Source organism: Manacus candei, unplaced genomic scaffold (genome assembly GCF_025592945.1).
Source record: "Manacus candei isolate 608988 ecotype Guabito, Panama unplaced genomic scaffold, ASM2559294v1 h1tg000017l, whole genome shotgun sequence".
In the NCBI taxonomy this organism is placed as follows: Eukaryota; Metazoa; Chordata; class Aves; order Passeriformes; family Pipridae; genus Manacus; species Manacus candei.
Genome location: NW_026138065.1, coordinates 14,968,520 through 14,994,652, shown reverse-complemented (window position 1 = coordinate 14,994,652; position 26,133 = coordinate 14,968,520). Strand labels below are relative to the sequence as shown.

At 39.8% G+C, this 26,133-nt stretch overlaps 1 protein-coding gene across 10 annotated transcripts in view; it reads left to right on the top strand.

The window, feature by feature from the left end:
- Positions 1-26,133, top strand: part of TTC7A (tetratricopeptide repeat domain 7A) — a 172,185-nt gene that overhangs the window by 80,454 nt on the left and 65,598 nt on the right. For all 10 annotated transcript variants that reach the window (XM_051782864.1, XM_051782866.1, XM_051782872.1 and 7 more), the window contains one exon: positions 1,217-1,377. In XM_051782864.1, the coding sequence (XP_051638824.1) occupies positions 1,217-1,377 (161 nt within the window). The remainder of the gene's footprint in view (positions 1-1,216; positions 1,378-26,133) is intronic.

The window sequence follows — 26,133 nt, the reverse complement described above, 5'->3', positions numbered from 1 at the left end:
TCTCCAGGCTTGCATGGAGTCACCAGTAATAGGGTAGTTAAGTACTGTGGCTCGTGTATGAACAGCAAGAGTGAAATGTCACTTGGACATTAGGATGAAGTTGTCCCACGAATAGAATATATATACCATGCTCCCAGAAGCATACCTGGGATCTAGATAATCAGCAACTTCTGTTGTAGCTGCAGGCAGTGTAATTGTTGCTTTCATTAGTTATGTGCTACTTGTTTTTGTGAGAGAGCTGTGGAGGCAGTGGGAATTTGACAGTTGATATACCAGGGTAGAAAAATGTCTGCAAAACTTTGCTAGGTGGGAACTTCTCATAGTAGGGAAGAAGGAACTACATTCTCCATCCATAAGAGAAGCAGTGGGAAAGCATACATGAGGAAAAGAAATTTACACATTTTCATGTTTTGTTTTCTGCAGATTTTCAGAGCCAAACACAGATCTGGAATAATGTATGTAATGGTAATTTCAGGCACTAGAGAATCTTAAAAAAATCCTCTGCATAAAACTTATTGGTAAACAAACAAAAGAGAATCTGCTAAGAAGTTCCCTTTTGAACAGATAGCCTAAAGTAGCGTACTAGATCACAAAGAGCATGTGATATACTTGCATTCATTATAGCTGTTAAGTTTTCTGCCAAATGAGACTTGGTTCTGATGACATGCTACTGCTGTGAGTGTCAGGACTGCTCTTTACATCACTGCTTGCGAAGATATTTCTTCTTCTGACAACATTTTAAATCTCAGCTCTTTTTCCCTTGAACATTCAAACTCAATTTTTATGTTCTTGATCCAAATCATGAAAGGCTTTGTCCAGCTATTACAAGAGACAAAATACAGCAGAAATGTGTAATGCTCTCCCCCAGGTGAAGAGCCAGCCACCCATCCTAGAAAATAGAGCTGAGAATTGGGCCTCTGTAGTGCATCTGTTTACAGCATAGAATCACCAAGCCAAAGTTAAGAGGGGGTTGATTGGATCAGATCTGCTGCTCTTGTTTATAAGTAGTGATTTAGTAATGCTACAGACTTCTTTTTCTAGAATGTTTGTTTTTTTCAAGCAGTGCAGTCTGTTAATTTTGGCAAACTGTTTGAATAATAGAAGACATCTAAGTAGAATTTCTTCAGAATTTGTATTTGTTCTTATCTTTGAGGTATAAATGTAGGACTGAAGGAGTACGGAGTTCTCTTTTTATTTCTATGCCATCTCCTTCTAGATTTCAGATGCTATAGACCATCTTCAAGAAGCCCTGCAACTGTGCAAAGATGACATGAATTCACTTCATCTACTGGCTCTCCTCTTTTCAGCTCAGAAGCACTATCAGCATGCACTGGATGTTATCAACATGGCTGTTGCTGAATACCCAGAAAGCTTTAGGTAAGAGTTCCTGCCTCATAAGATACATCCAGTCAGGAATGATCTGCTCACTAACTCTATTGTTCTCAGTTATGCACAAGGAGCCTGTTAAATTAGGTGTGCTACAGGTGTGCACTCTCCTCCTGGGTGTACTGTGAAGCTAAAACATGTTCAGCGTATTCTTTTTACTTTGCCTTCATGGTCTTTCTGTTTTTGAAACTAATCCTTGTGCTTGTTTGCTTTTCCAGTATTTGTCTTTCTGTATTGTACTGATGATATTGTCTCCCATGCATCTCCCTGTAGTTTTTATATTTCACTTTACACGTGGAGAAATGAGTGTGAGACAACTATGATGACCTCTGTTTCACAAATAACTTTATATTTGGTAAGTTCCTGGTTAAGAACAAACAAATTTTTCTTGCATTGACCATTGCTTTGATGTTCATCTGTGGCACAATTTGCTACAATAGCATAGCTGAGGAAAAAGATCAGTTGAAAATCACAAGCTGTAATAATGCAGAGCTGAAAGGATGGTTTGCCTGCCTAAGAGCAGGTCTGAATCAGCACAGACTTCTTGGAGCCAAAGGCTTCCACTGTTCTGTGTTTGACTCAGACCTTCATCCATCTGAGGGAGGTAAATTGAATTCCATGCAATTTACTGTCATGACCTTTCAAAACAACGAATTTGTCTGTTCTGTACAAAAATTAAAGCTTCTGTAATATTTTCTGGTGATTGCATACCAGCTGAGTTTCTTAGCCAAACTGCAGAAAATCCTGTTGCACTGCTGAAGAACAACTTCCATTCAGAATTGCCTGTATTTAAATGGCATTTTAAACCCATGAGCATTGTCTTTAGATAACCTGCATTCTCAATGGAGAGAGGGGACAATCTCCACAAGCGTAGTCCAGTAGTCAGGTGGGATATTTTCTGAACCAGAGCAAAGGAAGGTCACAAGTAAGATCAAGGCTGTCTAAATGTCAGCTTGAATGCTTTAGGATCTTTTAGAACTGTGGTGCTATATCAACATATAATGCTTTTTATTGTAAGCTGCACGTTGCCATTTAAAATAGCTTTGCTACCTGTGTTTTTGAGGTTAGTTACTTTATGTACCTGAGGAGCTAAGACTATCAGTGCACATCTTTGAGAATTAAGTGAAAATTAGAAATGGAAAATCTCTTAAAATGATGCCAACATCTCTTTCAGAGTGTGAGCATAGGTGTAACTGAAGCAGGAAATAACCCAGTGGGTGATAAATTATATTTTAGCATTTGAAAGTACTAAAGATAGTGAAAAAACCCTCTTACAGTCCAAGGTGACATTGTGCAGTCAAGGGTTAGATGTTCATTGAGGACTATAGACACTTAAAGATACATAAGACAGAGGTGGCTGAGGAAGAAGAGGTGGTATATGTCAGGAAAAGAGTATTCGCCATGTCCAGTTGACCAGCTGTCTGTCAAATCCTACATCTTTCCTCCAGCATTTATGATAATTTATGTTTCAGGGGAGGGCAAAACATAGAAAACATGGTATGCAAAGTACTTGGAGGATTACTGGGTTGGTTGCCTTTGTGCTGTCTGGTAATCTGATTTCCCCAAAGCTGAAAATAATATTATCTCTTATGCTTCTATCAGTGCCAGTCCTCATGTGCAGAAAGACCTTGCCAAGGAATAGTAGAATGGGCTGTTTTTGATAAAAACAATCAGTATTGGTAGTGAAGCCACAGGTTCATGCTTACTCCTTAACACAGACTAAAGTGTGTGCCCTTGGAAGAGCCCCTCTTTGCTCCTTTCATGCTCAGTGGTGTGTCACGGTTGACAGTGAGACTCATTCACAGATACACACAGGTGCAGGAGTAGGGGCTGGCTTCTTGCCTCTGCTACTGCGACTGCCCTCTGTCTGTATGGGTCTTTCTCTAAACCAGCCCACAAATAACTCATGAGTGAAGGAACAGAGAAAGAATATAGATTTGCAAGGCAGGGAAAAAAAATTAAAAAAAGAAAAAAGTGTTTCTGAAAAAAAGAATGTGAATCCAATGAGGAAGGGAAAAGCAAGAAGAGTAACAGACTACATCTATAGTTTGTACCAAATCTGAAACCATTTCAGGCTTTCTAGTACAGTTTATGCTAGAAGGGCTTTACTGCTTCGTAAAATCTCTTTGAAGGGAGAAAGACCTGATGCTATTGTGTATCTCCAGTTGTTACTGCCTTATAGGAAAATGCTAATAAATTTTACTACTGTATGGAATGACTACAAGATGTTTCATGTAAATAGTGTAGGCTAGTTCAACTGCATGATTTAAAAGCTGTATTTAAAAGTGGTTGATTATTTTTCCCAGTTCACATTTATATGAACCAGGCTACTGTGTAATGTGGTGCCTGGGGGCTCCCTTCCTAATGACAACTCTTTTTGGAAATAGAGTTTGATGGCATGTATCAAGAAAGGATGATGAAAGCTGCATTAAGGGACCTTAGGGCTCTGTAGATGGCAAAACCCCCAGAAACATTGCCTAGATGTATATCCTAAATAAAAGAAAGCGTACTATGTTAAAATTTAAGGACTAGCTGGCCCAAACGACAGACGTTTCATGCTGTTTCATTGGTCTCTGTGTGTAATTAAGATGAGTTTGTTTTTATATCAAATTCTTTTGGGTTTTGTATTAAATTCTGTCATTAAAAATTTTAAAGAAGAATTTGTTCAGGATAGTTCACGTGGTTGGCTAGTGGCTGAAGCAATTGAAAAAAATATACTGCCTTGCTCAGCTAACACACAACATCCTTTGGCATGGAGCTCATAATATTGACCCAGATATATCTGAAAGTGTCCCTTGTTCATGTGTTTAAACTTAAACATTTACTTGGCATTTCAGAGGTTGATGTGGTGCATAGGGAGGAGGGATGCAAAACCTAGGCACTGAATACAGAGATACAGTGTTTTGGATTGAGCTGATGGAGAGCTGAATATTCAAAAAGCACAAAATGAACTTGGCAAGATCGCTTCTTGAAAGGTGGCATATAGTAACAAATCCATTATATTACAGTCAGTGAATGACTGAATTTGAACACTTGAATGTACTGTCAAGCAGTGACAAAGGAAGACTGCATAAAGGAAGAATGAGAGCTATCTGCATTGGAGATATTGCAAGCTGGAGTGAACTGGAAGAAATACACTGCCTTGCTATTACTGTAAAAAATAGAAATAATAGCAACCTTTACATGGAATTTATCGTCTGAAGAATTGCTGACACCTATGGGGGGAGACTGCCCAGGATAAAACATAATGTTTTATCACACTGTCAATGATAGTGTGCTTTCAAAAGCAGTTAATGAATGCAGCACCAACAGTTGGGTTTGGTATGTATATTAAAGCACTGTCTTCAGCCCATTTGGGTGAGAAGATAGCATTAGGTATCTCCCCTCAAGGTCAGTATTGTTAATCATAAGCCTTCCTTAAGATGGATTCCTTCAATTTTTTTCCAACTCAAAGGCCAGCCTTTTGGTCAGTGTTCTCCCTGAGTCTGGCAGTGATTACCTCCACAGGCTTGTCTCAGGGAAGAAATAATACTAGTAAGCACCCCTCTTACCCTCCAGGAGATCTTCTTAAAATAATGCATTGTTTATTTAGAAAGAATTTCCCTTTTTAAAGCCTGTATACACACCTCACAGTGTTCCAGGCAGAAGTCCCACGGGTCTGGCAGCCTGCAGAACCCACCAAAGAGCCTGTCTAACATGGTCCTTTATCTTCAGCTATTTCCTCCTCCCAGTTTTGCTTGTGTAAAATTGACTTTGCCTCCCTGAGTCATCCACTCTTCCAGAGATGGTTTTGTTCTCTGGTCATCTTTTAGCGCTAATTGGTTAGCTTCCAGCACTGGAAAAGAATTAATGTCTGTATGAAGTCTAAAGTTGGAAATAGGATATCAATTTCATGGATACTCTATTGCTCCCAGACAGCTTATCAAAACTATTCTGTTGTTCACCAGCTGGTTTGCTACTCCTGGATGGCTCCCCATTAAGATAGAACATACAATCCTCTGAGATAATGTGCAGCATCTTCTAATTGCTGCCCAATGTGAATGGTGAATGTTTTGTTAAATGATCACGTCTTTATATCTGTAGCAGTTCTGCATATTGCAGAAGAGTTGTAACTCTATTAAATGAACAGCTGCTAATATTCCTCCTCTTTCTAAACTATAAGTCACTATTCTGTTGCTTTCAGAGTCTCAAAACTAGTTATAAAGAGAAATAACAGAACTTTCAGTAAGCACTGCTGTTCTGCACATAAAGACTCAAAAAAACCCAGGTGGGTTGGTGTTTTGGAGCAATGTAGTTGTCAAATGCAAATGCTTTTGTTCTACAAAGATATTTGCTATCACAAAAGTAATTACTGTAAATGTAGTGCAAAAAAAAAGCTCAGAAGGCCAAGAAATATTAAATGCGTATCCTGGAGACTGTCTGTAAAAAAGGAATTAAGTTTCTCGTGGGGAGTTGTGTATGTTGTCTTGGTGTTGGTGTTGTTTTAGCAGAAATGTCTTTTTTGCTATAGCCAGCCCTCAAAATACAAAGTCCACTTCTAGATTAGACGTGGTTTACTGACAGAAGATGTCCTTGAATTCATCACTTCTACATTAATTTCATTAAGGACGTATGAAGTAATCGTCTGGCAAGATTTATTTGTCATAGTCTGGTGCAGACTTACTGTGGGGAGAGCCATTCTGTGGTATATAAGCAACGTCATTTACCAGATGCTTCCACTCACCTCTAAAAAACCCTGATGTAAAATCTGGATCTCAAATGCATGATTAAACTGGCATTTCCAGTTTGAATTCTTTTTCCATTGCTTGTCAGGCTCTTTCTTGTATGTGGAAAATAAACAACTCATGGTTTCTTTGAGCCATATCTTTATGGGCACTCGTAGAGCACTGCAATGTTGTTAACAGCAGTAAAGTAGAACTGTCTTCTTGCCTGTAATCTTCATGGTGAATAAAGAGTTGGTTGTCTCTCAGTTGATGGTTTGCACACCTTTGTGTTGTGGCTGGTCTCCACTGTAATTGTTACATCGAGTTGTACCTCTGTCCATCTCACCTCACCCCCAGGTAATACAGTTGCACGTGCCATAGAATGGTTTTACCACTTTTCCCACATAAATGGTGGTGGCCCCTCCTGGCTTTAGAAGTATGGCTTTAAAGAATGAGATCAGCCCATTTATGTGATTCAAGTTCATCATTAGGCAAGAGGCAAGGAAGCCTGGTGCAACTTGTGAGCAGACTTGGTGATAGAACAGCTTGTTAAAATTATTAGAATATTGTTTTGTTTGAATTCCTCGAGGGTGTAAGATATGAGGATCTAAAGCAGGAATAGATTAATGTTTTGGCTGTAGCATTTGATCATGCTAGACAACTTTTATAAATAGGATATTCAAAACTTGTAAGAGTAGACCTTTTGTAAGCTGACTTCTTGTAGTGGTGTGTCCGCACTCTGGCTGCTGAGAGTGACCCAAAAATGTTCTTATTTCTTTTATTGACACCCCAGACAATAATACAAAGTAATACAAAACAGAAGTATGTACCTGAGTGATATGGCAGTACTGTGCTACAAGAATACGAAATATGTTAGGCATCTATGATTCACTTAAGCAAGCAAGATGTGGAGTTAGAGGGGTTGAGCTGGGTTTTTTTACTTTATAATATTTGTTTCTGTTGGCATGTTATGATTCTTGTTGTTTTTATAAAATTAATCTAAAAAACCCTTGATGAAATATTGCAATAATCAGGACTATACTCTGTGGAACTAGTAATGATATTGAGTATTTGTATGCCAAACATATAAAGGGAAAGCTTTAAGGTAGACTCCTGGCTCATATTAAAGATAACACAGATACTTAAAGGTAAAAAATCCCTTGAAAATAGAAATCCGAGAGTGGTTTTTTTGGATTAGGATTTATTTCCAGACTTTTAGCTGTTTATTTTTTTCTTTTCTTTGTTCTCCTTCCCCCTGCCCCCAATATGATGAAGAAACAACATGAGTTACAGTATCTAAGACTGGATTCCTATTTTGGCAGGTTCAAATTGACATATGCATGCTTTTCTAAGGGTCACAGTCTGATCTAAGACAAAAATTCAGCAGATGAGCATGATAGCACTCCATCTACCCGCTTAGTGCAGCGGGAAGGAATGTCCCCTTAGCTGGTTCATGTCTGTTTGTGCCAGGAATGGATTTGTGTTAATGTACATATCAATCCATCTTAAAATTGTAGGGATGGATTCAGTGGTACTTGGGAAGAATTCCATTCCCTCATAGCACAGAGTTCAGATTATGAATAAAAAGAGTTAAACGGAGCTTAAAGAGGAGCCTACTGCAGACTTCCTTTCTTTGTATCATATGAAAAGAAGGAACAGCTACATGGTTTTCCAACCTTAACAGCAATGGTTCAAATCTTTCTTCTGGATGAAAAGTCAATTTTATTTCATAATAACTTTTTTTCCCCTACTACCTGAGTAAATGTCTACTGCCTCCATATGTTTAAGACCTTTATAGTCAACAGCGGTGCTTCTAGATGTTTGTTTTGATGTTGGAGAGGTAACACTAGTTATGCAAATGCATAGGCTTCACTTCAGAAATTTAAGAATAAATTCCAAAATGTGGGAATAGCATGGCTGATTTGAGTTACCAGCCAGAGGTTCTGTACTTCAAAGCTCTGTATATCTGCTATAACAATGAGTTGGTCCCCCCAACGCTTACTTTTCTCCCTACTACATGCCATTTGCTTTTGAACAACTGCAATGTGTTCTGCTTTACAGTCAAAGGAAGTGTCTATGTTGAATGCCAGAATATACTGAAAAATAGCATGTGTGTATCATCTGAGCAGCAAAGTCAAGTTATCAGTAGGACCTTTGTGAACGGGAGTTTAGCCATAGTACACGCGTGTAGAAGTTATCCAAGGTGAGGAGGGACTTAGTGTTTGAGATCCCTGTGTTTCTACCAGGCAGTTTTGTGAACTCCAAGGGTAGACTTGTGTCATGGAGATCAGAAGGAGGACCTAAGGATGCTTGCTGCCTGGAAATCAAAAAGAGAACCAAGGGAGAAAGGTGGTGGTGTTACTGTGGGAAGCCTAGGTCTAAACTTCCCCTTCTGGCTATGGGAAAAAACTTTCCCTTCCCCACATGTATACAGCAGGTTCAATAGACTGCCATCTTTTATTAGCACCTTGAGACATTGCCTCTGCTAGAAAACATGATTAGAATCTTCTTGAACTGAAGTCCTTTGAGGCACTCTCATATGGACAAAGGAAGGAAACAAAATGCCCTGCTTGTCTGTTCTTCATCTCTTTACATCTAGTGGAGGTGAAAGCTGTGGAAGGTCTGCTGTTAAACATACATATCCAATAATCTGAATTGTTTTCTGAGGCTGTCAGAAGCTGATCACTAGAGAAGTAGGGGGAAATAGTTTCTGGATTTTCTGAGACCCTTAAAAAGCCTCAAATGCAAGGGTGCTTAAGAGTCTCTTTTTTTTTTTTTTTTTGGAGGGGAATTGATTTTTGAGAATGAAGAATATCAGCTTTATTAGGATTCACTGAAAATTACAGATGATAATCATTTCTGGAAAACACAGATCCTGAAATATGGAGAGGCATTGATGTTCAGACTTGAGTGACTTCTACTCTGAGATGCTAGGGATATTTATTTATCTAATGAGAAGAGCACAAAGTGTTTTGATTTGTATTATTTTCTTCAAAAAGAAAAGAGAGGGGAATCGATTCAAATGTTCTGAAGAACTCACCAGGAAACAGAAGCCAAGTATGGTAATTTTTCAACCACAAGTGTGGTTTTCACTTTCTGAGAACAGGAAAAGTCTTTACTCTTCACTTTCTTAGAAATACTAGTAATAATTGCCTCTTAGATGGTAAGTCAGCTTCTGTTGCCATTGTCATTAATATCTACAGAACCAGATATGTCATCAGGCACAGTCATACTATTTGATATTACTCAGTATTCATGTTATTTAATATTTTAGTTTGAGTAAAGGAAAGATAACGATAGATGGAGATGTTATCATGGAGAGAGACTGTAACATTGAAGTTCTGTTACCAACGTGTCTTTGAAAATATCCTGACATATTAATATGCTAACATTTTTACAACGCAAAGCAGATATGAATCATTTTACTCACCTTTATTCGATTTTACCTTGACTTGAAGCTTTCTGTTATGTATGTACCTTAGCAGGAAGTTTGTCATAGAGGCTGTATTTTACGAGGAAGGGGGAACATGAGGATGGAGAGTTAAGTGGTCTCTTCAAGTGCCGCAGTCATTAGCAGAGTTTTTCCTACATACACCAACAGAAAATGCAACCTAGCACGATGTAAGTATGACACAGAATTGTATTTCTGGGTGCTGTGGCTGGACATGTGAACTGCTGGAAATAAATGCAGTGACCTCTTTTCCATATGTCTCTATCAGCTGGAAAAGTGGCAGAAGGCTGATAAGTAGCAACTCAAATGAAGTTCATTACAGTAAGCAGTTGAACTGAAATTCAGAGTGAAGAGACTCCTAGATATTTTATTATATTATTTTTTTCTTTTATTTTTTTCCTCTCCTTAAGTCTGGCCATTTGTATCTACCATCTGAGCACTTGTGATGACTTGAGACTATTCTATAGTTTTGCTTGTATTTTCTCAAGACAGAGTCAATGTCTTTCTATTGTTGGTAGGTTATATAGTACAGTGGGGTCTGAACCCAGCTGAAAGTATACATGTCACTGCAGTTTGTGTAGTAAAGAGGAGAGATGGCTAGTTGGCAAGGGAGCCACAAGGAGCTGTGCTACTGGGTGAAGGCGGAAGCCCTGCCTCCCACCCCATGAGTTTCATCAACCAGTCATTTTGTATGATTCTTCAAAATGCAGGCACTTGTGTTGGGAGGAAAAGGGAAAAACTCTTTGCTTGGTTTTCAGTAATGTTTAAGTGTGCAATATAATAAAGTAGAAATGACATAACTCAACATGAAACAAAAGAATACTATATATATGTGTGGATCATCTTTAGACTCTTTTCTAGCCCTGTCCCCACCACTGCAGCAGAAGTGCTTTGAGAGGCCAACATGATGTGGCCTTGCAAAAATGGCACTTGAGGAGAAGGATGTACAGCATCTCCCACGCCAGCTGCATATGATAGCAGCTGTGTCCCCACCACGAGGAGTGGTGCTGCCTGCCAGATAAGGATGCAGAATTGTTAGGTGTTGGCTGCTAGACCATCCTCACCAGTAGCAAGAAACAGCTGGTGCATGCAAGGGAGTACCAGTTGCAAATGATTATGTCCACCCTGCCAGGGCTGCTCCACACAGAGACATGGCGGGGCTGGCTTCAGCCCAGCTCCTTGGGCTGCTGCTAACAGAGTCTCCATAGAGACGTGGATCTGTGTGGGCAAAGTGCCCAGCTGTTTGTGCTCACACCCCTGAGTCCTTGGGACCCAGGGGGCTGCCTTGAACCACACAGCAGCAATTCAGCTGGGCATTGGTGAGCCCAACTGTATCCAACTGCAGCAACTGCCAGCAAGGCAGGCAAAGCATCCGTGGTAACTGGCACTACTTAGCAGACAAGGACTCTGAGAGGAAAAGGGTGAGAGATTTTCCTGGCCTGCACAGAGCAGTCTCCAAGGTTTACATGTCCCATGTACTGTGTTAAAACAAAGTTACCAGTAACATGCACCTCGGGAAGCCACTGGTAGGTGGCATGGAGCCAGTGTTCATTTGGGGTAGTTCATGTTGCTGCCATCCATCTGTACAGATCTCACCCCTGGAGGATTTTTAATCTATATAGGATTGCTTTAATCTGTGCTCTTGCTACATCTTGAGAAGGAATGACTCCTGAGAGGGAGAGCACAGAGACTTCCTCTACCTTGAGCCACCACTATAGTGCTGTTTTATGGAAAGGTTTGTTCAGAGCTGTGCACAGTACATTGAGAGTTTATTATTTGGAAGGGTTTATGGTTTGTTTGGGGTTTTTTGCATCCAAAGTGTTTGTGTGAATTAATGCTTTTTCTTATACGATTACATATAGAAGTCAGGATATATATACTAAATTATCTTTCAATGGAAAACATTCTTTTGAAACTAAACTGGATGGTACATCTTCTTGTTTACTGCTCTACTGTTAAAGCAGATGGAAATGTTTGGAGTCTCCTTTGTTGCCAGGAGTATAAACTATGTTCCATCTTAATCAAGAGCCTGCACATTGTCAGTTTGGAAATGCCAAATGGAAAAAGATTTTTGTTCTTCAAGTCCACTATAAAAAAAAAAAAAGCAATATATATGCATTCTTTGGGGCTTTCACACCAGATGATTTTCAAATATAATAGGGATTGAAGCCTGCTCTACCAGCAACTCTGGAATTATGTTACTTCTTTCTCGGTGGCAACCAGAGAAAGAAGCAACCAGGCAGCCTGTTGTTTCACTGGCCGCCTGCAAATGTCCAGGTTTGCATAGCAGGGGCATAGTCCTCCTTGACGGTCTTGGAGGTCTTTTCCAACCTGGTCAATTCTGTGGTTCTGTGAAAATGTCTATGGGGAAGTGGAAGGGGGATCCTGCAGGATAATGATGTTAAAGTGTGTGTCGTGTGCACTATCTGCAGTTTTGCAGGGCAGGAAAACTTGCATTTGAAAACCTATTGTCTTTGGTGTCATTTCCCTTCTCTGCACAGCCCTAGACAGGGTGCATTTCTTAGTTTTGCAGACATATTTTATCCTACGTATGTGAGATTGCTTTTTAGCAAAGCCCTATTACATTTCTTGTGATTTAAAAAAACACAAAGAACTTTGCAGAAGCAAAATGCATGTGAATCAAACCTTCCCTGTTTTAGCAGAATGAACTGATATCTAGAGAAAGGAAGACAGCAAAGCAAGCTTGACTTAAAACTTAGTCTTTCAGTTAATTTTTAGGGGGATGTAGAAACAAACATCTTAAACTTCTGCACTGTTAGTTTATGGTTTAAGCCTTATGATGATATTGTGAAAGACAGCATCTAAATAATCTGCTGCAGGGGGATTTTATTCAGCTCAGCAGCTGTGATAGCAGCACTGGAAAATGTGTAGGGAATGCTATTACAGATTTTTTGATGTTCTAGAGGTCAATCTAGTCTTAAAAGAATAAAATAACTTCTTCAAGTGTCTTGCTGTCTCAAAACATGTCTAATCCTTGCAATGTTGTTTTTATCGGCTGTTCAGTAGTTATTAACCTAGACTTTGCTAATTTCTCCACTTTGATCTCCTGCAAACTTCTGATCCAAAGGCTGTATTTTAGTGCAATATGGCAATATCTACTGATCTCATCTAATTGGCCTCTGCACGTGGCAGAGCCAGTGTCTCATTTTGTACGGTATAGCAACGTGCACCCTGAATCTGGGATTTCTGGGCATAAGCAATACTGTAGCTGAACAACAATTTATTTTTTTTCTCTAACACGGTCTAAGCAACAGTAGAGTTTAAAGTTGCAGCGCCACAAAAAGCTAGAAGCTGCACTCACAAATTGCATATTCCATCAGGTACTCATTATTTGCCTGCAAAGACTAGGACATTAGTCTGGGATTAGTTGCCTGACTTGCAAGAGACAGGAATCATGGTTTTAGATGTCACTGTGAGCATTGTTATTACATGGAAGAACCAAGGAAGCAATTCTGTTTCTAAACAGCACCTTAAGGAAATCATGTTTCTTATACCTCAGGGTGGGCAGATTTGCTCTTAAGCACTTAGGAGGCTGTAATAAGCTATAAGACTGGTTGCAAATAATGTCACATGTGTTGCTCAGTCATTAAGAACAAAGCCCTATAGAGGTTCTCACAAATGAATGAATAAATTCTAAATGCTTTCTCTGATGTGTGAACTCTGAAATTAACACCACTGATTTTTGCACGCTAAGAATAGTACAGGGTGTCAGCACCAAGGGTGGAAAGGAAAGAGAAGATACCTTTCTGGGCTTCAGTAGCATTCAAATTGCTTAAAGCTTAAATATGTAACATAAATGGTTACATCTGCCATTTCAGAAGTTGACTAAGTAGCGCTGTAGTAGAAATATCCCTGATCATTGGCTTGACCCAAACCTTGAGCAATGCTTACTGCAGGAAAGCAAGTGTAGAAACGGAAGTGTTCTCTGACCTCGGTACTTATTAATTGCTTGTTGTCTTTGTGAGCAGGTTCTGCGTGGGCTGTTGGCCTTTTAAGAAAAAGCTTAGTGTCTAGATTTCATTCTGAAGAGAAGGAAAGCCACACTCTTTTCTCCTACCCAAGTAGGGGAAAAAACAGCTGAGAATGGTGCAGATGGCCTGAAGCAGACTGGTGCATTGTACTGGAGTATCAGCATCAGATGACTACCTTAAAAAGTGAGGTTCTGTCATCTCCCTGTTTTCACTGGGGATCTCATAAGCTGCTTTTCCAAGATTATCCATAATAGCAGTTTGTCTGGTTGAAAATATCCCCCAGAAGAACAAGAAAAAAATTATGTGAAACCAGAATATATTAAAGGCCAAGGAAGAGAGTATATTTATTTTTTTCTTCCTGATGTTAAATTTCATCAAACTAAGCAGATAAAAATATAATGAAACAAAAAAAATTGCAGTGCTGCAGGATACATGTTTTCTACACGGTGCTATTACTGACTACAAGCATTTTTTTCCATCAAATTCAATGGCCTGTCAGCAAATTTTGTTAAGGTTGATTGCCAGTTTCTCTTGCACCTCACAGGCACTGCTAAGAGTGTAATTCCCTAAGGAGGAAGTCACTGCTCCCCTTGCTCGTTGCACAGTTCATCTAAATTCCTTCACAGTTGTAGTGTGTATTGTGAACAATGTGGATTATGTTTTCAGCACTTAAATAGTGCTATTAAACTGTTGCTCAAGAGTACACCGCACTCGGTATGAAAGCATTTTGAGTTTGGGCTTGGAATAGAATTTGCAAGTGGGACTGAGCACAGAGCTGGTATTTTCTGAAGTTTAAGGCTGCAGTTGCGTTGAGGTTTTATGTAACAAATACTTTATGCCTTAGTCAGGGCCACTTGCAGTGACAGTAACTATAGTAACAAAACAAAGTTTCTGGCTAATGAAGGAGTATTGCCAATGAACAGGACATCAGTCTCTGATCCAGCCCCTGAAATATGCTTATTTATCAGTTTTGTGAGCAATGCTTTTTTAATAGCTACTACTATATTTTTAAAGCTATTTAGAAATTTTCATTTGTTTGCTTTTATGTTTTTTTTTCTTTTTCCTAAAACCTGTGGAGGGACTCGCTCCTTTTGCCTTCAAATGGAAATGTTCTAATTATATTTCTGCTTTTTTAAGTTGTTTTCCTAAAGAAATGGGGATTATGCAGTTGGGCTTTTTATACCTTGAACACTTTTGAAAATGCTGGCTGATTTAAAAGAAGTTTTGACAGTGTGTTAGAAGTCCTGAAGATAAGTTTCTGCAAGTTTTCTAAAAGCAGCCTGCTGAGTCAAGGCTGGAGGGGGCAGGCAGAGCTGAGCCATGTGGTGCTGGGGTTGGCAGCTGCCAGCAGGATAATGAGCACTTGTGCAGTGGGTGCACCACACAGGGATATGGCAGCAGCACTGCCATGAGGGTGGTGGCTCTGGGAGAAGGGATGGCTGGGGGGAACAGAGACAGGTGCAGAGGATGCAAATCTGTAGGAAGTCTTATACCAACCTGGGAAGGGACAGTTTGTGGCATTTAAGTGAAGAGTACATGAACACATGCTGTTTGTTTCTGTGTCTTACATGCTCATTTGCATGGCTAACAAGTGATAGCAGAATGAGTAAGGTAATGAGGGATGGTGCAAATGGTAATCAGCACAGCTTAACAAAACTTGCATGTGTGGGCAGTGGGGTAAAAAGCTGGGGTCTCACCATGGCCCACAGGAATCCACCTCCTTTGGAGACAGGGGAATTGCACCTCTTAGGTTTTTCTAACTTTGAAGTGACAGTCTGGATAAATAACAGCAGAAAGAATTATTATTCGATTAATAAAAAGGTCTTTTAAAACTTCAGAAACTTCAGTGGACAGCTTTTGTGCTGCCAAACTGATGTTTTATGAGGAGCAGGAAGATGTTTTTAAAGGAACCATGACATTTGCTGAAGCAAGCTGAAAGCACACGAATGGCCCCAAAGCTGTGACTGCGTTTGGACAGTCTGTGTGTGAGTTTCCTTATCCTGACTTCATAAAAAAAAGTGTTGGTTTTTTGAAGTGATCCCTGACCCTCTCTTCTATTGTCTGTGAATAATTGTCTTTTCTAAAGTTGAGTGGCTTTCTGTTCAAATGGCTTGTGAGATGCAAATTCACATTTATGAACCTCCAATAAAACTAAATGTGTTACTGCACTGTATTTCCTCTTTCAAGCAACAGCTTCTTGCTCCTACTAATTCTCTAGCCATTTGGTGGCAGAGTATTTGAAGCACCAGGCAAGGAAAGGGAGGTGTGGAAAATAAAAGGGAAAAGAGAGTAAGAGAAAGCAAAAAGTATGTTCTTTTGAGTTAAGGGAAGGTAGAAAAATAAATCTGTCGGACTCTTCTATGTAGTTTTATGGGGCTGTTCCTGTAAATCAGAAGATTGAGTAATTCACCTCTTATGCATAGTAAGAGGTTGTTTTTCCACCAGCAGACGGGAAGCAAAAGGCTATTCTTTTGCAAAAGTACATTTCCTAGATGGTTCATAACTGTAGTAAACCATTTTGGCTCCAGACTCCTTGCAGTGATATTCTTTTTGAATTTCACAGCAACCTTGTGATGCATCAAATATTTTGTAATCACTTTGTACATTGGTGAAATGCAGCTGTGGTCGGGGAAGAGTAGAACAGCTCTTTAACGGGGACTAACAATAGTATGTACCAGATTAGGCTGTGAAGTTAGGAAGAACAATCTGCCAGTTAAGTTGACGAGATGGTTGTAGAGAGGCAGAGTGCAGAGAACAGAGCTGGAGTTTTACCATATCATGTGAGCTAAAAACTGTGTGAAAAATGTGATTTAGGCTCCTTAATATCTTCAGTTAATTAAAATTTGGGTTTTACATTTCATTTAAAATAAATTAATGATCCTAACAAGGTACGGGACAGGTATTAAAATGTTTAAATCTTAAGAGGACAACCATAATCTTAAAAACTCCAAATAAAAGCAATTTAGTTCAAAGTGTTAAGGAAAGCTGGCCATATATAAATGAATTCACCTCTTTCATTTGACGATTGGAAAGATTTTTTTCTTTTTACTTCCCCTAAATCAGCTACAGCACTAAATTCCATAATAGAACATTCTAAAATTAGTACAACTGGCTGAGTTTTCTATCTTTGCTGCACAGTTCTGGTTAGGGTTATTAATGAAGAACTTAACTTTTGCCTTCCTCTCTGTTTTAATAAATTAATTATAGGATGAGTTCATGTAGGCAGGAAGTTTCAGGCTTCGTTCTGCTGTGTTGTTTTACCAGGAGCATTTAAGTTTGTGTTACGTAGCTTCTGTAAGAGTACAGCAGTTTCTGCATGGTGTCTCCTGCATAACTGCGCTTGTGATCTGTGGTCCACAAACTAATGCTTATGGATTGGACAGGTTCATCCCTTGGATTTTTCTAGAACAAACTTTGCAAAGCTGTAGATCACAGTTCCCTGCAGGATGGTGGTGATGTTCAACATAGGTAGCAATAGAACAGCTGGTGTAACTCCGTTCCATGGATACAGGAGCCTAAGATGCTACTGTAATCACTGCTTTTAGGATTGTCCCTGCCTTCTTCCACCAGTCTGCCATGCTCATAAAAATGTAGTCATAGGTGCTTTGGGGTCAGTGCTCTAGAACTTAAGAAAAATTGTCTGAGGACCCATGCAGAAACACAATTTAGAGCAGTTATAGTATTTTTTCCACGCTTGGAGTTTAGGTTTGCTTCCTGAGTAGCAATAATAAACCATGGAATGACTCATTTGACAAGGTAAGTTGCAGTTTAACTTTTATTTATGGCAGCAAAAGAAAAATTTGACAAGTGGATGTGTCCTGCCCATGGGAGAGGAGAGGAAGGGATGAGTCCAGTGCCCTGGCTGTCTTTTCTCAGTTACATGGGGAGTCTCACAGTTGTGTAGTTCAATCAGGGAGGACTAATATAGCCAAACAGGGCCTCTGTGCTGCTGCAGATGCTGCCCACAGTGAAACATGGTGCCTTCAGTTGGGATGAAGCAGTTTGCAGTGGTGCAGAGCTGTACCAAGCCACACCACGCTACCCTGTCAGTGTGGTTAGCTGGTTTAACAAGAGGGAACACACAGCTTACATGGAGGTGAAATGTTTCAGTGGATTAATTATTTGCTGGGTTAACTTCTATAGAATTGTATTACAGAGCAAACCAAATAGATGATGTGTTCTACTGCTTAGTGTCTCATGGTAGTTTTTATGGACTTGGGTATTTATGCACTATGGTATTTGTGATGCCATGGCTTTGCAACAGTAGTATTTTTGTACCTGAGGCTTCAGTTGTCCATTGGTTGTATTCCTGAATATAAATACCAGAATTTGTATCCATTGGAAACAGCAGGCTGCTCAGAAGAGATGACAGTGAAGTATGTAGATCTGCAGGGTTTACTGAAGCAGACTTCAGCAGATTTGAGTGAATCAAGCACATTGCATTTTTATTTAGTTTTCAGTGGAGAAGCGAAACTGTTTGGGTAGCTGGAATCACATGAAAAAATCTGCATTGAGGCTGACTGAATGGCAGGTATTACATGAAAAATAAATTTGTACCTGGAGAGACCTGACAGATAGAGCGGCGATCTTGGCGTAGAATGGGAGGAGAAAGGGATTGGGGAAAATTTAATAGAAAGGTCTGTATCTATATAAACTCTGCCAAATGTAGCTATTGTAGAACCTCATTTTAAATAAGGAACAAAGTGGAAGAAAAACATGCGGGGGGGTGGGGAATCAGTCATGCCATAAGCAATCACAAATCTGATGCATTAGGAATCTGTCAGCTTCCAACAAAGCTGATGTTTCTCCAAATTAATTCCTTCTCTGTCTTATTCATGCTAAAACTGTACTGCAGCTCACATGTCTCTGCTTTAACTAAAGTCTCTAGGGCCTCCAGGAAAAAGATGCCCACAAAGTTTATTGACTGAATGCTCTGTACAGGAATTGACCTCAAGGATGTAATTCGCAGTACTATTTAGTCAGCATGTTGGATTTTATGTTACCATTTCCATTGGAGAGAATCATTCATGCAAGCTGATGCAGGATTACCTTGACCCCTGGGTAGGAAACACTACAGTTATCTTGAGTAAGGATATAGTTGCACTGTCCTGGAATTGCACAAGCGAGATACTTGTACATGCCTCCTGAGGCAGGGTAGCACCAAGCTGTCCCAGCTCTTTGTGTCAGCCACTAACTTTCTCTTCTCTACAGGTTCATTTCCTGGGTAGCCACACAGAGCAACTCATGGCTGAGTCAAAACCACAAATTATGTGTGTGAAAGCATTAATTCACTGCTGTAACTTTGAGAAGCTGCCTCATTCAGTCAGCATCTCTACCCAACCTTCGTACATTTGTCTTCAAAGACCCTTTTGTATGGCTGATGGACTTTATACTTTCACATGCTCTTACTCTTCCTTTGCAGCAGTTCTAATTTTAGCCTAATTCTGGCCTGTGACTTGACAAACACCTGCAAAGTGCTCTCATTGCCATTCAGATTGGTACGTCTATATACTGAGGCTTTCATAGCCAGTCTTTCCATTTCTCGTCTGCTCGGAGTCATACTGAAGACTGATGAACAGGGTAATTATTTGAAAAAAGATTACAGCTCTGAATCTTTTCCACTAAGGCTGAAGGAAGCTATTACTTCGTCATATATTAAATGGCACATGGTAATTTTAAACACCTTCTGGATTTCTAATGAATTAAATCAAATCTGTTCAAGAGCAAAGAACACTGATTTTTATCTGTGTGTTTCAAGAGTTTCTGAGCCAGTTTCTTTATGACAGGATTTAGTTTGTGCTATGTATCTACAATCAAGGAAAATAAAAATATCAGCTCTTCCACGCATGCATCCTGGTGTTGGGAGTCTGTTTCAAAATGTCAGATTTCAGGTGTGTGCTGTGTATTTGAACCATGCTTCCTCTGGATGTCATTCCCTGAGGGAATTAATTATGGTAGGATATATCACATACATAATGACAGGCTCTGTTAAGCTTTCCGGAGGCAAAACTACCAATCAGGTCAGCATAGAGCCTGAGCACTTTTACTTGCCTTGGAGTACGAAGTTCTGCACAGTAGCTTTGGATATTCTTTCAGTACGGTACCTAAGGAGAGGTGTGGACATAATAATGCAAATACACTGCCCTCAGTGTGGTGGCAATGGAGAGGAACACCATACCTGTGTTTTGGACATACTGGCTTAGAAAGGAAATAAAACTTAGATTTTGAGCTCTGAATTCCAGTGGGCTTGCACCATGGCCTTTTAAGAAGAAAAAGTGAAGGCATACATAAATGCAAAGCATGGTAAATGGTAAACTGAGCAGTACTCTTATGCTTCCAGGTTGATATCTGTTTCTCCCATTCAGACTTACTTCAAGGAAAAACTGGTACATGCTGCTAACTTATCAGAAGACAGAGATTATAAATAGACTCCTCTGATTTATCCTAGTGTGCTCTGATCTCTTACTCTGCAAAGAGTTCTGTACTGAATTAAAAGAATACATGAAACAGGATAAACGTGGAGATTTCATTGTGTTCTGTCGGCAGGAGCAGGTGTGAATGAGTTCAGCCTGACCTCCTTCTGTGCCTCTTCTTGGCTGAGATGTAGAGGTGCAGAGTATGACCTCGGGTGCCTTGCTGCTCTGCTGCAGGGCTGCTCCATGATTGACGCTGGCAGCCTTGCAGAAGCCGAGCGTTTCCACATGGGGTTCTCTCCACAAAGGAGAGAGTATAAAGCTTTTTCCTGTGAAAAGCTGGGGCTTACTATGCATCATTGCTTCTGTTCCTTTCTTTTTTAAATTTGCAGAATCCTTCTGGAAGTATGGAAAGTTCAAATTGAGCAAATGAGTTGTTTATTTAAGGGGATAGGGAGTCAGCTGATACAAGCTGATCAAACTGCACTGGCTCTGCACTTCATTTCTGTGTTTATCTGATGCATGCTCATTTTTAGGGAGTTGGAATTGCCTGAGCTTTTCTGACTTGAAGCTTGAGTGGCAGGCCCTCAGCTAGTTTAAGAAGACAAAAATCCATTCATTTCACTTGAGCAGAGCTGATTGCCTTCAGCTTTGTGTCTGACCCTGAATGTTTAGTTCCTTTTACCTGTTTCATTATAGCTGCTATCTCTAAATTTTGGAACAGAGTTTGGTTTTATAAAGCACTGTCGTGTAAAAATTTGTAAAGGTCAGTGGTTGCTAAGTGCTGGACTGTGTCTCAAAAAAGAAAAACCCAACCAACCAACCAAAAAAACCCAAAACCAAACAAAAAAAAAAAAAAGAAGCACATATAAACACAAAAAAAACCCCAAAACAAAACCCCCCACAACCACACACGCACACAAAAACAAACAAACAAACAAAAAAAACAACCAACAACAAAAAACCCCCCACCTTCTGTGGGTGAAGAACCCAAAAGTAAGCAAAAAGCCCAGTAATCTTGTAACCTGCACTGCTGTATAAATGAGACCTATTTTTCAGCAGTCAAGCTTGTTTAATTCCAGCCAGCATTTAAATTGTTTTTGCAGTTTTACACTAAGATGTGTTTTCAGACTATTATTGAAAGAAGGCCAAATATTGCTATTTTTGAATGTTTAAAATGCAATTACTATGCATGTTTTCTCAAAGGATTTTCTTTAATCACACATGCAGTGCTTTGGATGTATAATATTGTGTCATCTTTTGTCAGCACATCTAGAAGATCTGTCACATTGGGGTGTAACCGATATTGCAGAAAAATAATCCATTAATCTGATTTTAGGTTCAATTTGCCAGGGATTCTCTTTTTCCTTTTGTTTTGTTTTTTTCAGGTTTTTTTTTTTACCATGCATATATTTCTCACCTTTCTCTCAAGGCGTTTATTTTTGTTGGCAGTTCTTATTGAAATTTGTTACTTATTTCTGACAGTTTGAGAGGCTGCTGATTATTACTCATAAGCAGTGGCTGAGCTTACCCATACAATGTAAGATGTACCTGCTGGAGTCATACATGCATCAGTGAAGTTCAAATTTACAGCAAGGCTAAGGAATGAAGCTTCACATCTAATATACAGCTTCCTGCTAGGAAAACCTTACACTGGAGTAGTAGTCAAGGATACAAGCTGTGGAACTGGGTTCTCTAGGTTGGCAGTGTCCTTGGGTTGATGTATATAGTTAGGAAATTGTTAGGAAGAAAAGGGCAGGAAACATATAGAGCTGTTCACTGTTATATCCTGAGTTTTTAACTCAGAGTAATGGTTAAAAAGAGCTGTCACTTTATCAGTTCAGTCAACTGGCCTGACATCCATGGGGAGCCTGTATGGTGTGGGAGGGCAACAACATGACAAGAAGTGCCATTGTTGCTAAGACCAGTCTGCATGGTCTCAAACCTGACAGGGATTAGAGGCTACAAGTCCTGACTCTGCAATTAGCTTTGTACAGGATCAAAAGGAACTACAAAGGAACTTAATAAGAAAATTAAGTGCATCTCCAAAACACTACCTGTGGTGAAAAAGCAACCCAGCACTACCATGAATACATGCTGGTGAAGGATTGAATGAAACTGCAGTAGTGCAAGCTTCAGCACATCTGTCTGTTGAATCACAGACCCAGGTCTGTAACGCTGATCACTGCCTCTGCGTTAAAAGGTCACGCTCCTGTTGTCTCCATGCTGTGGTTACTGCACTAGCTGTGTTCAGCTGGCACTGGTGCTGACATAGGCTACAATTACATCATGGTTTTGCTTTGCAGGCTTAGACAAATATGATTCCTGCTGGTAGCAAAATAGCCATTTATTTCTCTGGGATTTTCTTTGGTGAAGCCAGCAGTTTTCTGTCTACTCAACACAACACAGATCTATTCTAGATATTGTGGTTTTGTTTGTTTGGGTTTTTGTTGGGTTTGTTGTTGTTTGTTTTTTTCAGAAATGAAGAAGCTTTTGTCTGTCTTCTGTAATTTTCACCTTTTAAGCAAGTCTGTCCCTGTATTTTTTCAAGCTGGCGTAGAAACCTGCTCCTCCATATCTTACTAAACAAGCTCATCTTCTAAAAAGTACTGCCTCTAAACTGTCATATGGTGGGTTGTCTTATCCAGAACGTAAGTTAAAACATGCCCTCACGTGCCCCAGAATCTGTACCCTGTAGTGAAATCCAGTGGTGTTTGATAGATTGATTTTTCACCTCTCCTGAGACAGTGAGCTCTAAATAAGGGCAGATGCTGGCCCTCCTTGTGTTACTCACATTAACACCTCGTCCTCTGCAAAGTTAAGCAGTTAGAAGAGAAACTCATAAATTCTTCTCCTTATGAAGAGCTGGATCTACCAAGGTCCATAAGCACACGCTTAGTCTTAAGGAGAGGAATAATTGATTTCTTGTTGATTTCAGCCAGACTACTCATATGCTTAAAAGATGAAGACCTTTTATAAGTGCTTTACTGGAGTAGTGCCAAAGTGGCATAAATTACATTGCCCCAAAATAAAATCATAGAAAGAGTGAGGTGTGTTTAACAACATTGCATAATGCAGTTTGGAAAAGATCTTAATTTACACCTGTTATTTTTATAGCAAAGTCAAATTTTGTGTGGTTCTAATTTACTAATTCAGTGGGGGGCATGATGCACTTTCAGACTATTGGCTCCAAGTATCAGTAACATGCAAGATTTCATAAATGTGTCGAGTTGGGTAGAAATGTTTTATTAATCTTATATGGGGTTCTGCTTTAGTGTATTTTGTTGCATAATTTATACATCAATAATATGAGTATGCTGTCACTTTTTATTACCTTGACACTAGGTTAATTAGAAGGTATTTCACTCTGTTTTAAATAGGTGAATCAGGATTCTGATATAACTTCCCAAACAGAAGGTGTGTTCTTGGTTGCAGACTGAGGTGACTTGGAGTTAATGTTGAGCATTGCTTCATTAACCAGAGTCCTTTCCACTAAAAGCTGCCTAAATTGCACATAGTAGAAGCTTTTACGAAAAATACAAAGTTTGTAAGTGAAGCATCCAGTTCTGCAGTCTTTGGGGATAGGAAGCATTGGCAGCATGTTAAGAATTTCAACTTAGTACTGTTAATGCTCTTTTCTTGTCTGGCAGGATCTCAGCTCAGCAATTAGAGACCCTAGGCCTGGTTTCCTTTTCCGTTTCTGTAAATCAAGAGTTATTCCAGTGGTTGTGGCAGCGTGATAGTTCTCAGCTCTGCCCTTCCAAATGAATTCCTATTTAATCAGGGCTGGCTGAATTTATTTCGGAGCACATCTGATGAAATTCTGAAGAATCTGGCCCAGCTGATGAGAAAGTATTTTAAAAGTGATGTCAGTTACAGAGGAACTCAATGTGCTTTCCTTCCTATCCCCAAATAGCTCTGAAGTTGAGAGCACCAGTATTAAGAGATGAAACGTAAAGGATACGGGGAAGGTGATTATGAGGAACCTAGTTCTCCAAATGCTTTGCAAAGGTCATTCCCGTTATCTGCTCTGCAGTTAGAGTAGTTGAGGCACAGGGACCTGAAGCAACTTGCCCAACACTGGCCAAGAAGCCGTGTGAGAGAACAAGAAATGGAGCATGGCTCTCCCAGGTCCCCAGCCCAAGCTATAGGATATTGGCCATGCTGCCCCCGGGGGTGATATACAGGGGACCATGGTTTCCAGTACACCTCTGAGGGTGCACTGACATTTGCACATTGTCATGCAGGTGTCTGTTTCCACCTACAAATGAGATACTGCACCACAGAGTCACACGAGAAAGTGCCAGAGTTTGGACCTGATGGATGGGGAAGCTGTGCATTGAACTCCAGCTGAACTGATGATTGAAATTAAATAGGTGTTGGACCTCTAAACTCTTAGCCTTGAATACCTGAGACCTGGTCCTGATTTTCAAGTGTGATCATACAGTGTCCAGCACAATGGGGAGTATTGCATGTAGTTGGAGTCAGAGAAGAAAAAATTCACAAAACAACGTGTGGGGGCACTTGCAGATTAAACCTCAGTTTAACATCTGAAGTGTTGAAAGTCTAATACACTGTCCTTACAGAGGAGATATATTTTTATATTACATGGAAAAAGCTGAGGTAAACACTCTTCATAGCAAAACCAGAAACTTTTATTTTCTAGGTTTTGCTGTAAAACTTGTAATTGTGAAAATTAATTTTGTCTTATGTTATGGACTGAAATACATGTGATTTATGATGGTACAAAATTATTTTGTTGGTGGTTCCTTATCAGGGTGAGAGGAAGATAAAAAAATCTTTTCAGGTGTATCACCCAAAGGATCCTGTGTAACACAGGATGAGGCAAGGGTTTTTATCAGCTCTGCTAATGATTTGCCTGATTCCTATATTCTTGCAAAATTCCACGTCTGGCATTGAAAATTAATGACTTAGCCAAAAGGAAAGGAGACAATAATTCTGATCACTCTTTTTTGTGCCTTGTGTTCTTGGGTATAACTACATATGGCTTAATTCTGAAGACAGGTGAAGATAAAGAGGACTTTTCAGTGCTTGGTTTTTGGTTTTGGTTTTCTGGTTGTTTTTTTTTTTCCCAGGAAATAAGCTTGCTTTTTCTTTCAGCAGACTATTATTTCCTTCAAGTGACAACCAGCCTGGGTTTAGCAGATAAAGGAGATTTGTTACAAGACCTCCTTCTGATGTAAGGGTCACTTTCTAGATGGACCACATAAATATTCATAGATTCATATTTGCCCTCTGTATCACAAGTGAATCTGATGGACCTGAATGCTGAAATAAGTGCATGAGGTTGCTGGACTGGCTGCAGACATGTTTGTCTTGGGAAGTGACATCTGGGTCTGTGCAGAGATAAGAAATGTAGTCCATGGACAGGACTGTCAACTGACTGACAGGAGGCCCTTCTCCCTTCAGGTGCAAGCTGCAACTCGCAGGAGGAGACTGTCCAAGAAAAAACACCCAGAGCTGGAGCCATGCCAGTGGCTGCTCCTTTGGCTTTGCTGTGCAGTCTTGGACAGGTTGGGCTGCAATCTTGGCTTTTCTGATCATCTCTTCTTCTGTTTCTTTCCTTCTCTATGAGCGAGAACCTTCTAGATGCCTTGTGTCATGAGGCTAAGCCTAGCAAGTTGCCTTCATCATGTAAACTTTTAAATAGACTAGAATCCACCGCTCCGGAGGCTATTTTCACCCCCTGCTGTTTCGGTTCGTGGAGAAACATTAGCTGAATGGCTAATTGTCATGCAAGACTGGGGCTCTAAGCATGGCATTCTTATAAGGTAGATGTCAACTCTGAGTCTGCTAGATTTGCTGGGCTGAGAAGATGAAGCCAGCAGTTCTTTGGGCATGCTGACAGATTTCTTGGTTTGATTTTTTGTTCATATTTGGGGGTTAAATGGACAGGGAGACAAAAAAAATAGGACAGTATGCCTGTAGAAGTATATAATCAATTTATTTTTGTAGGGAAAGTGATAGATAACATGGCAGAGCAGAAGTTATAAAAGGAGGTTGCAGTCAGAGTTGCTGGCATTAATTTAACTAGAGAATGTACCCTTAAATGTCAGGAGACTGCAAGAAGCACAGAGTTATTTGAGAAGACAGCAACTTTGATGTTGATTTTATCAACAAAAAATACAGGAGATTAAAAGCAGCTTTACAATTTTGCCTACTTTTTT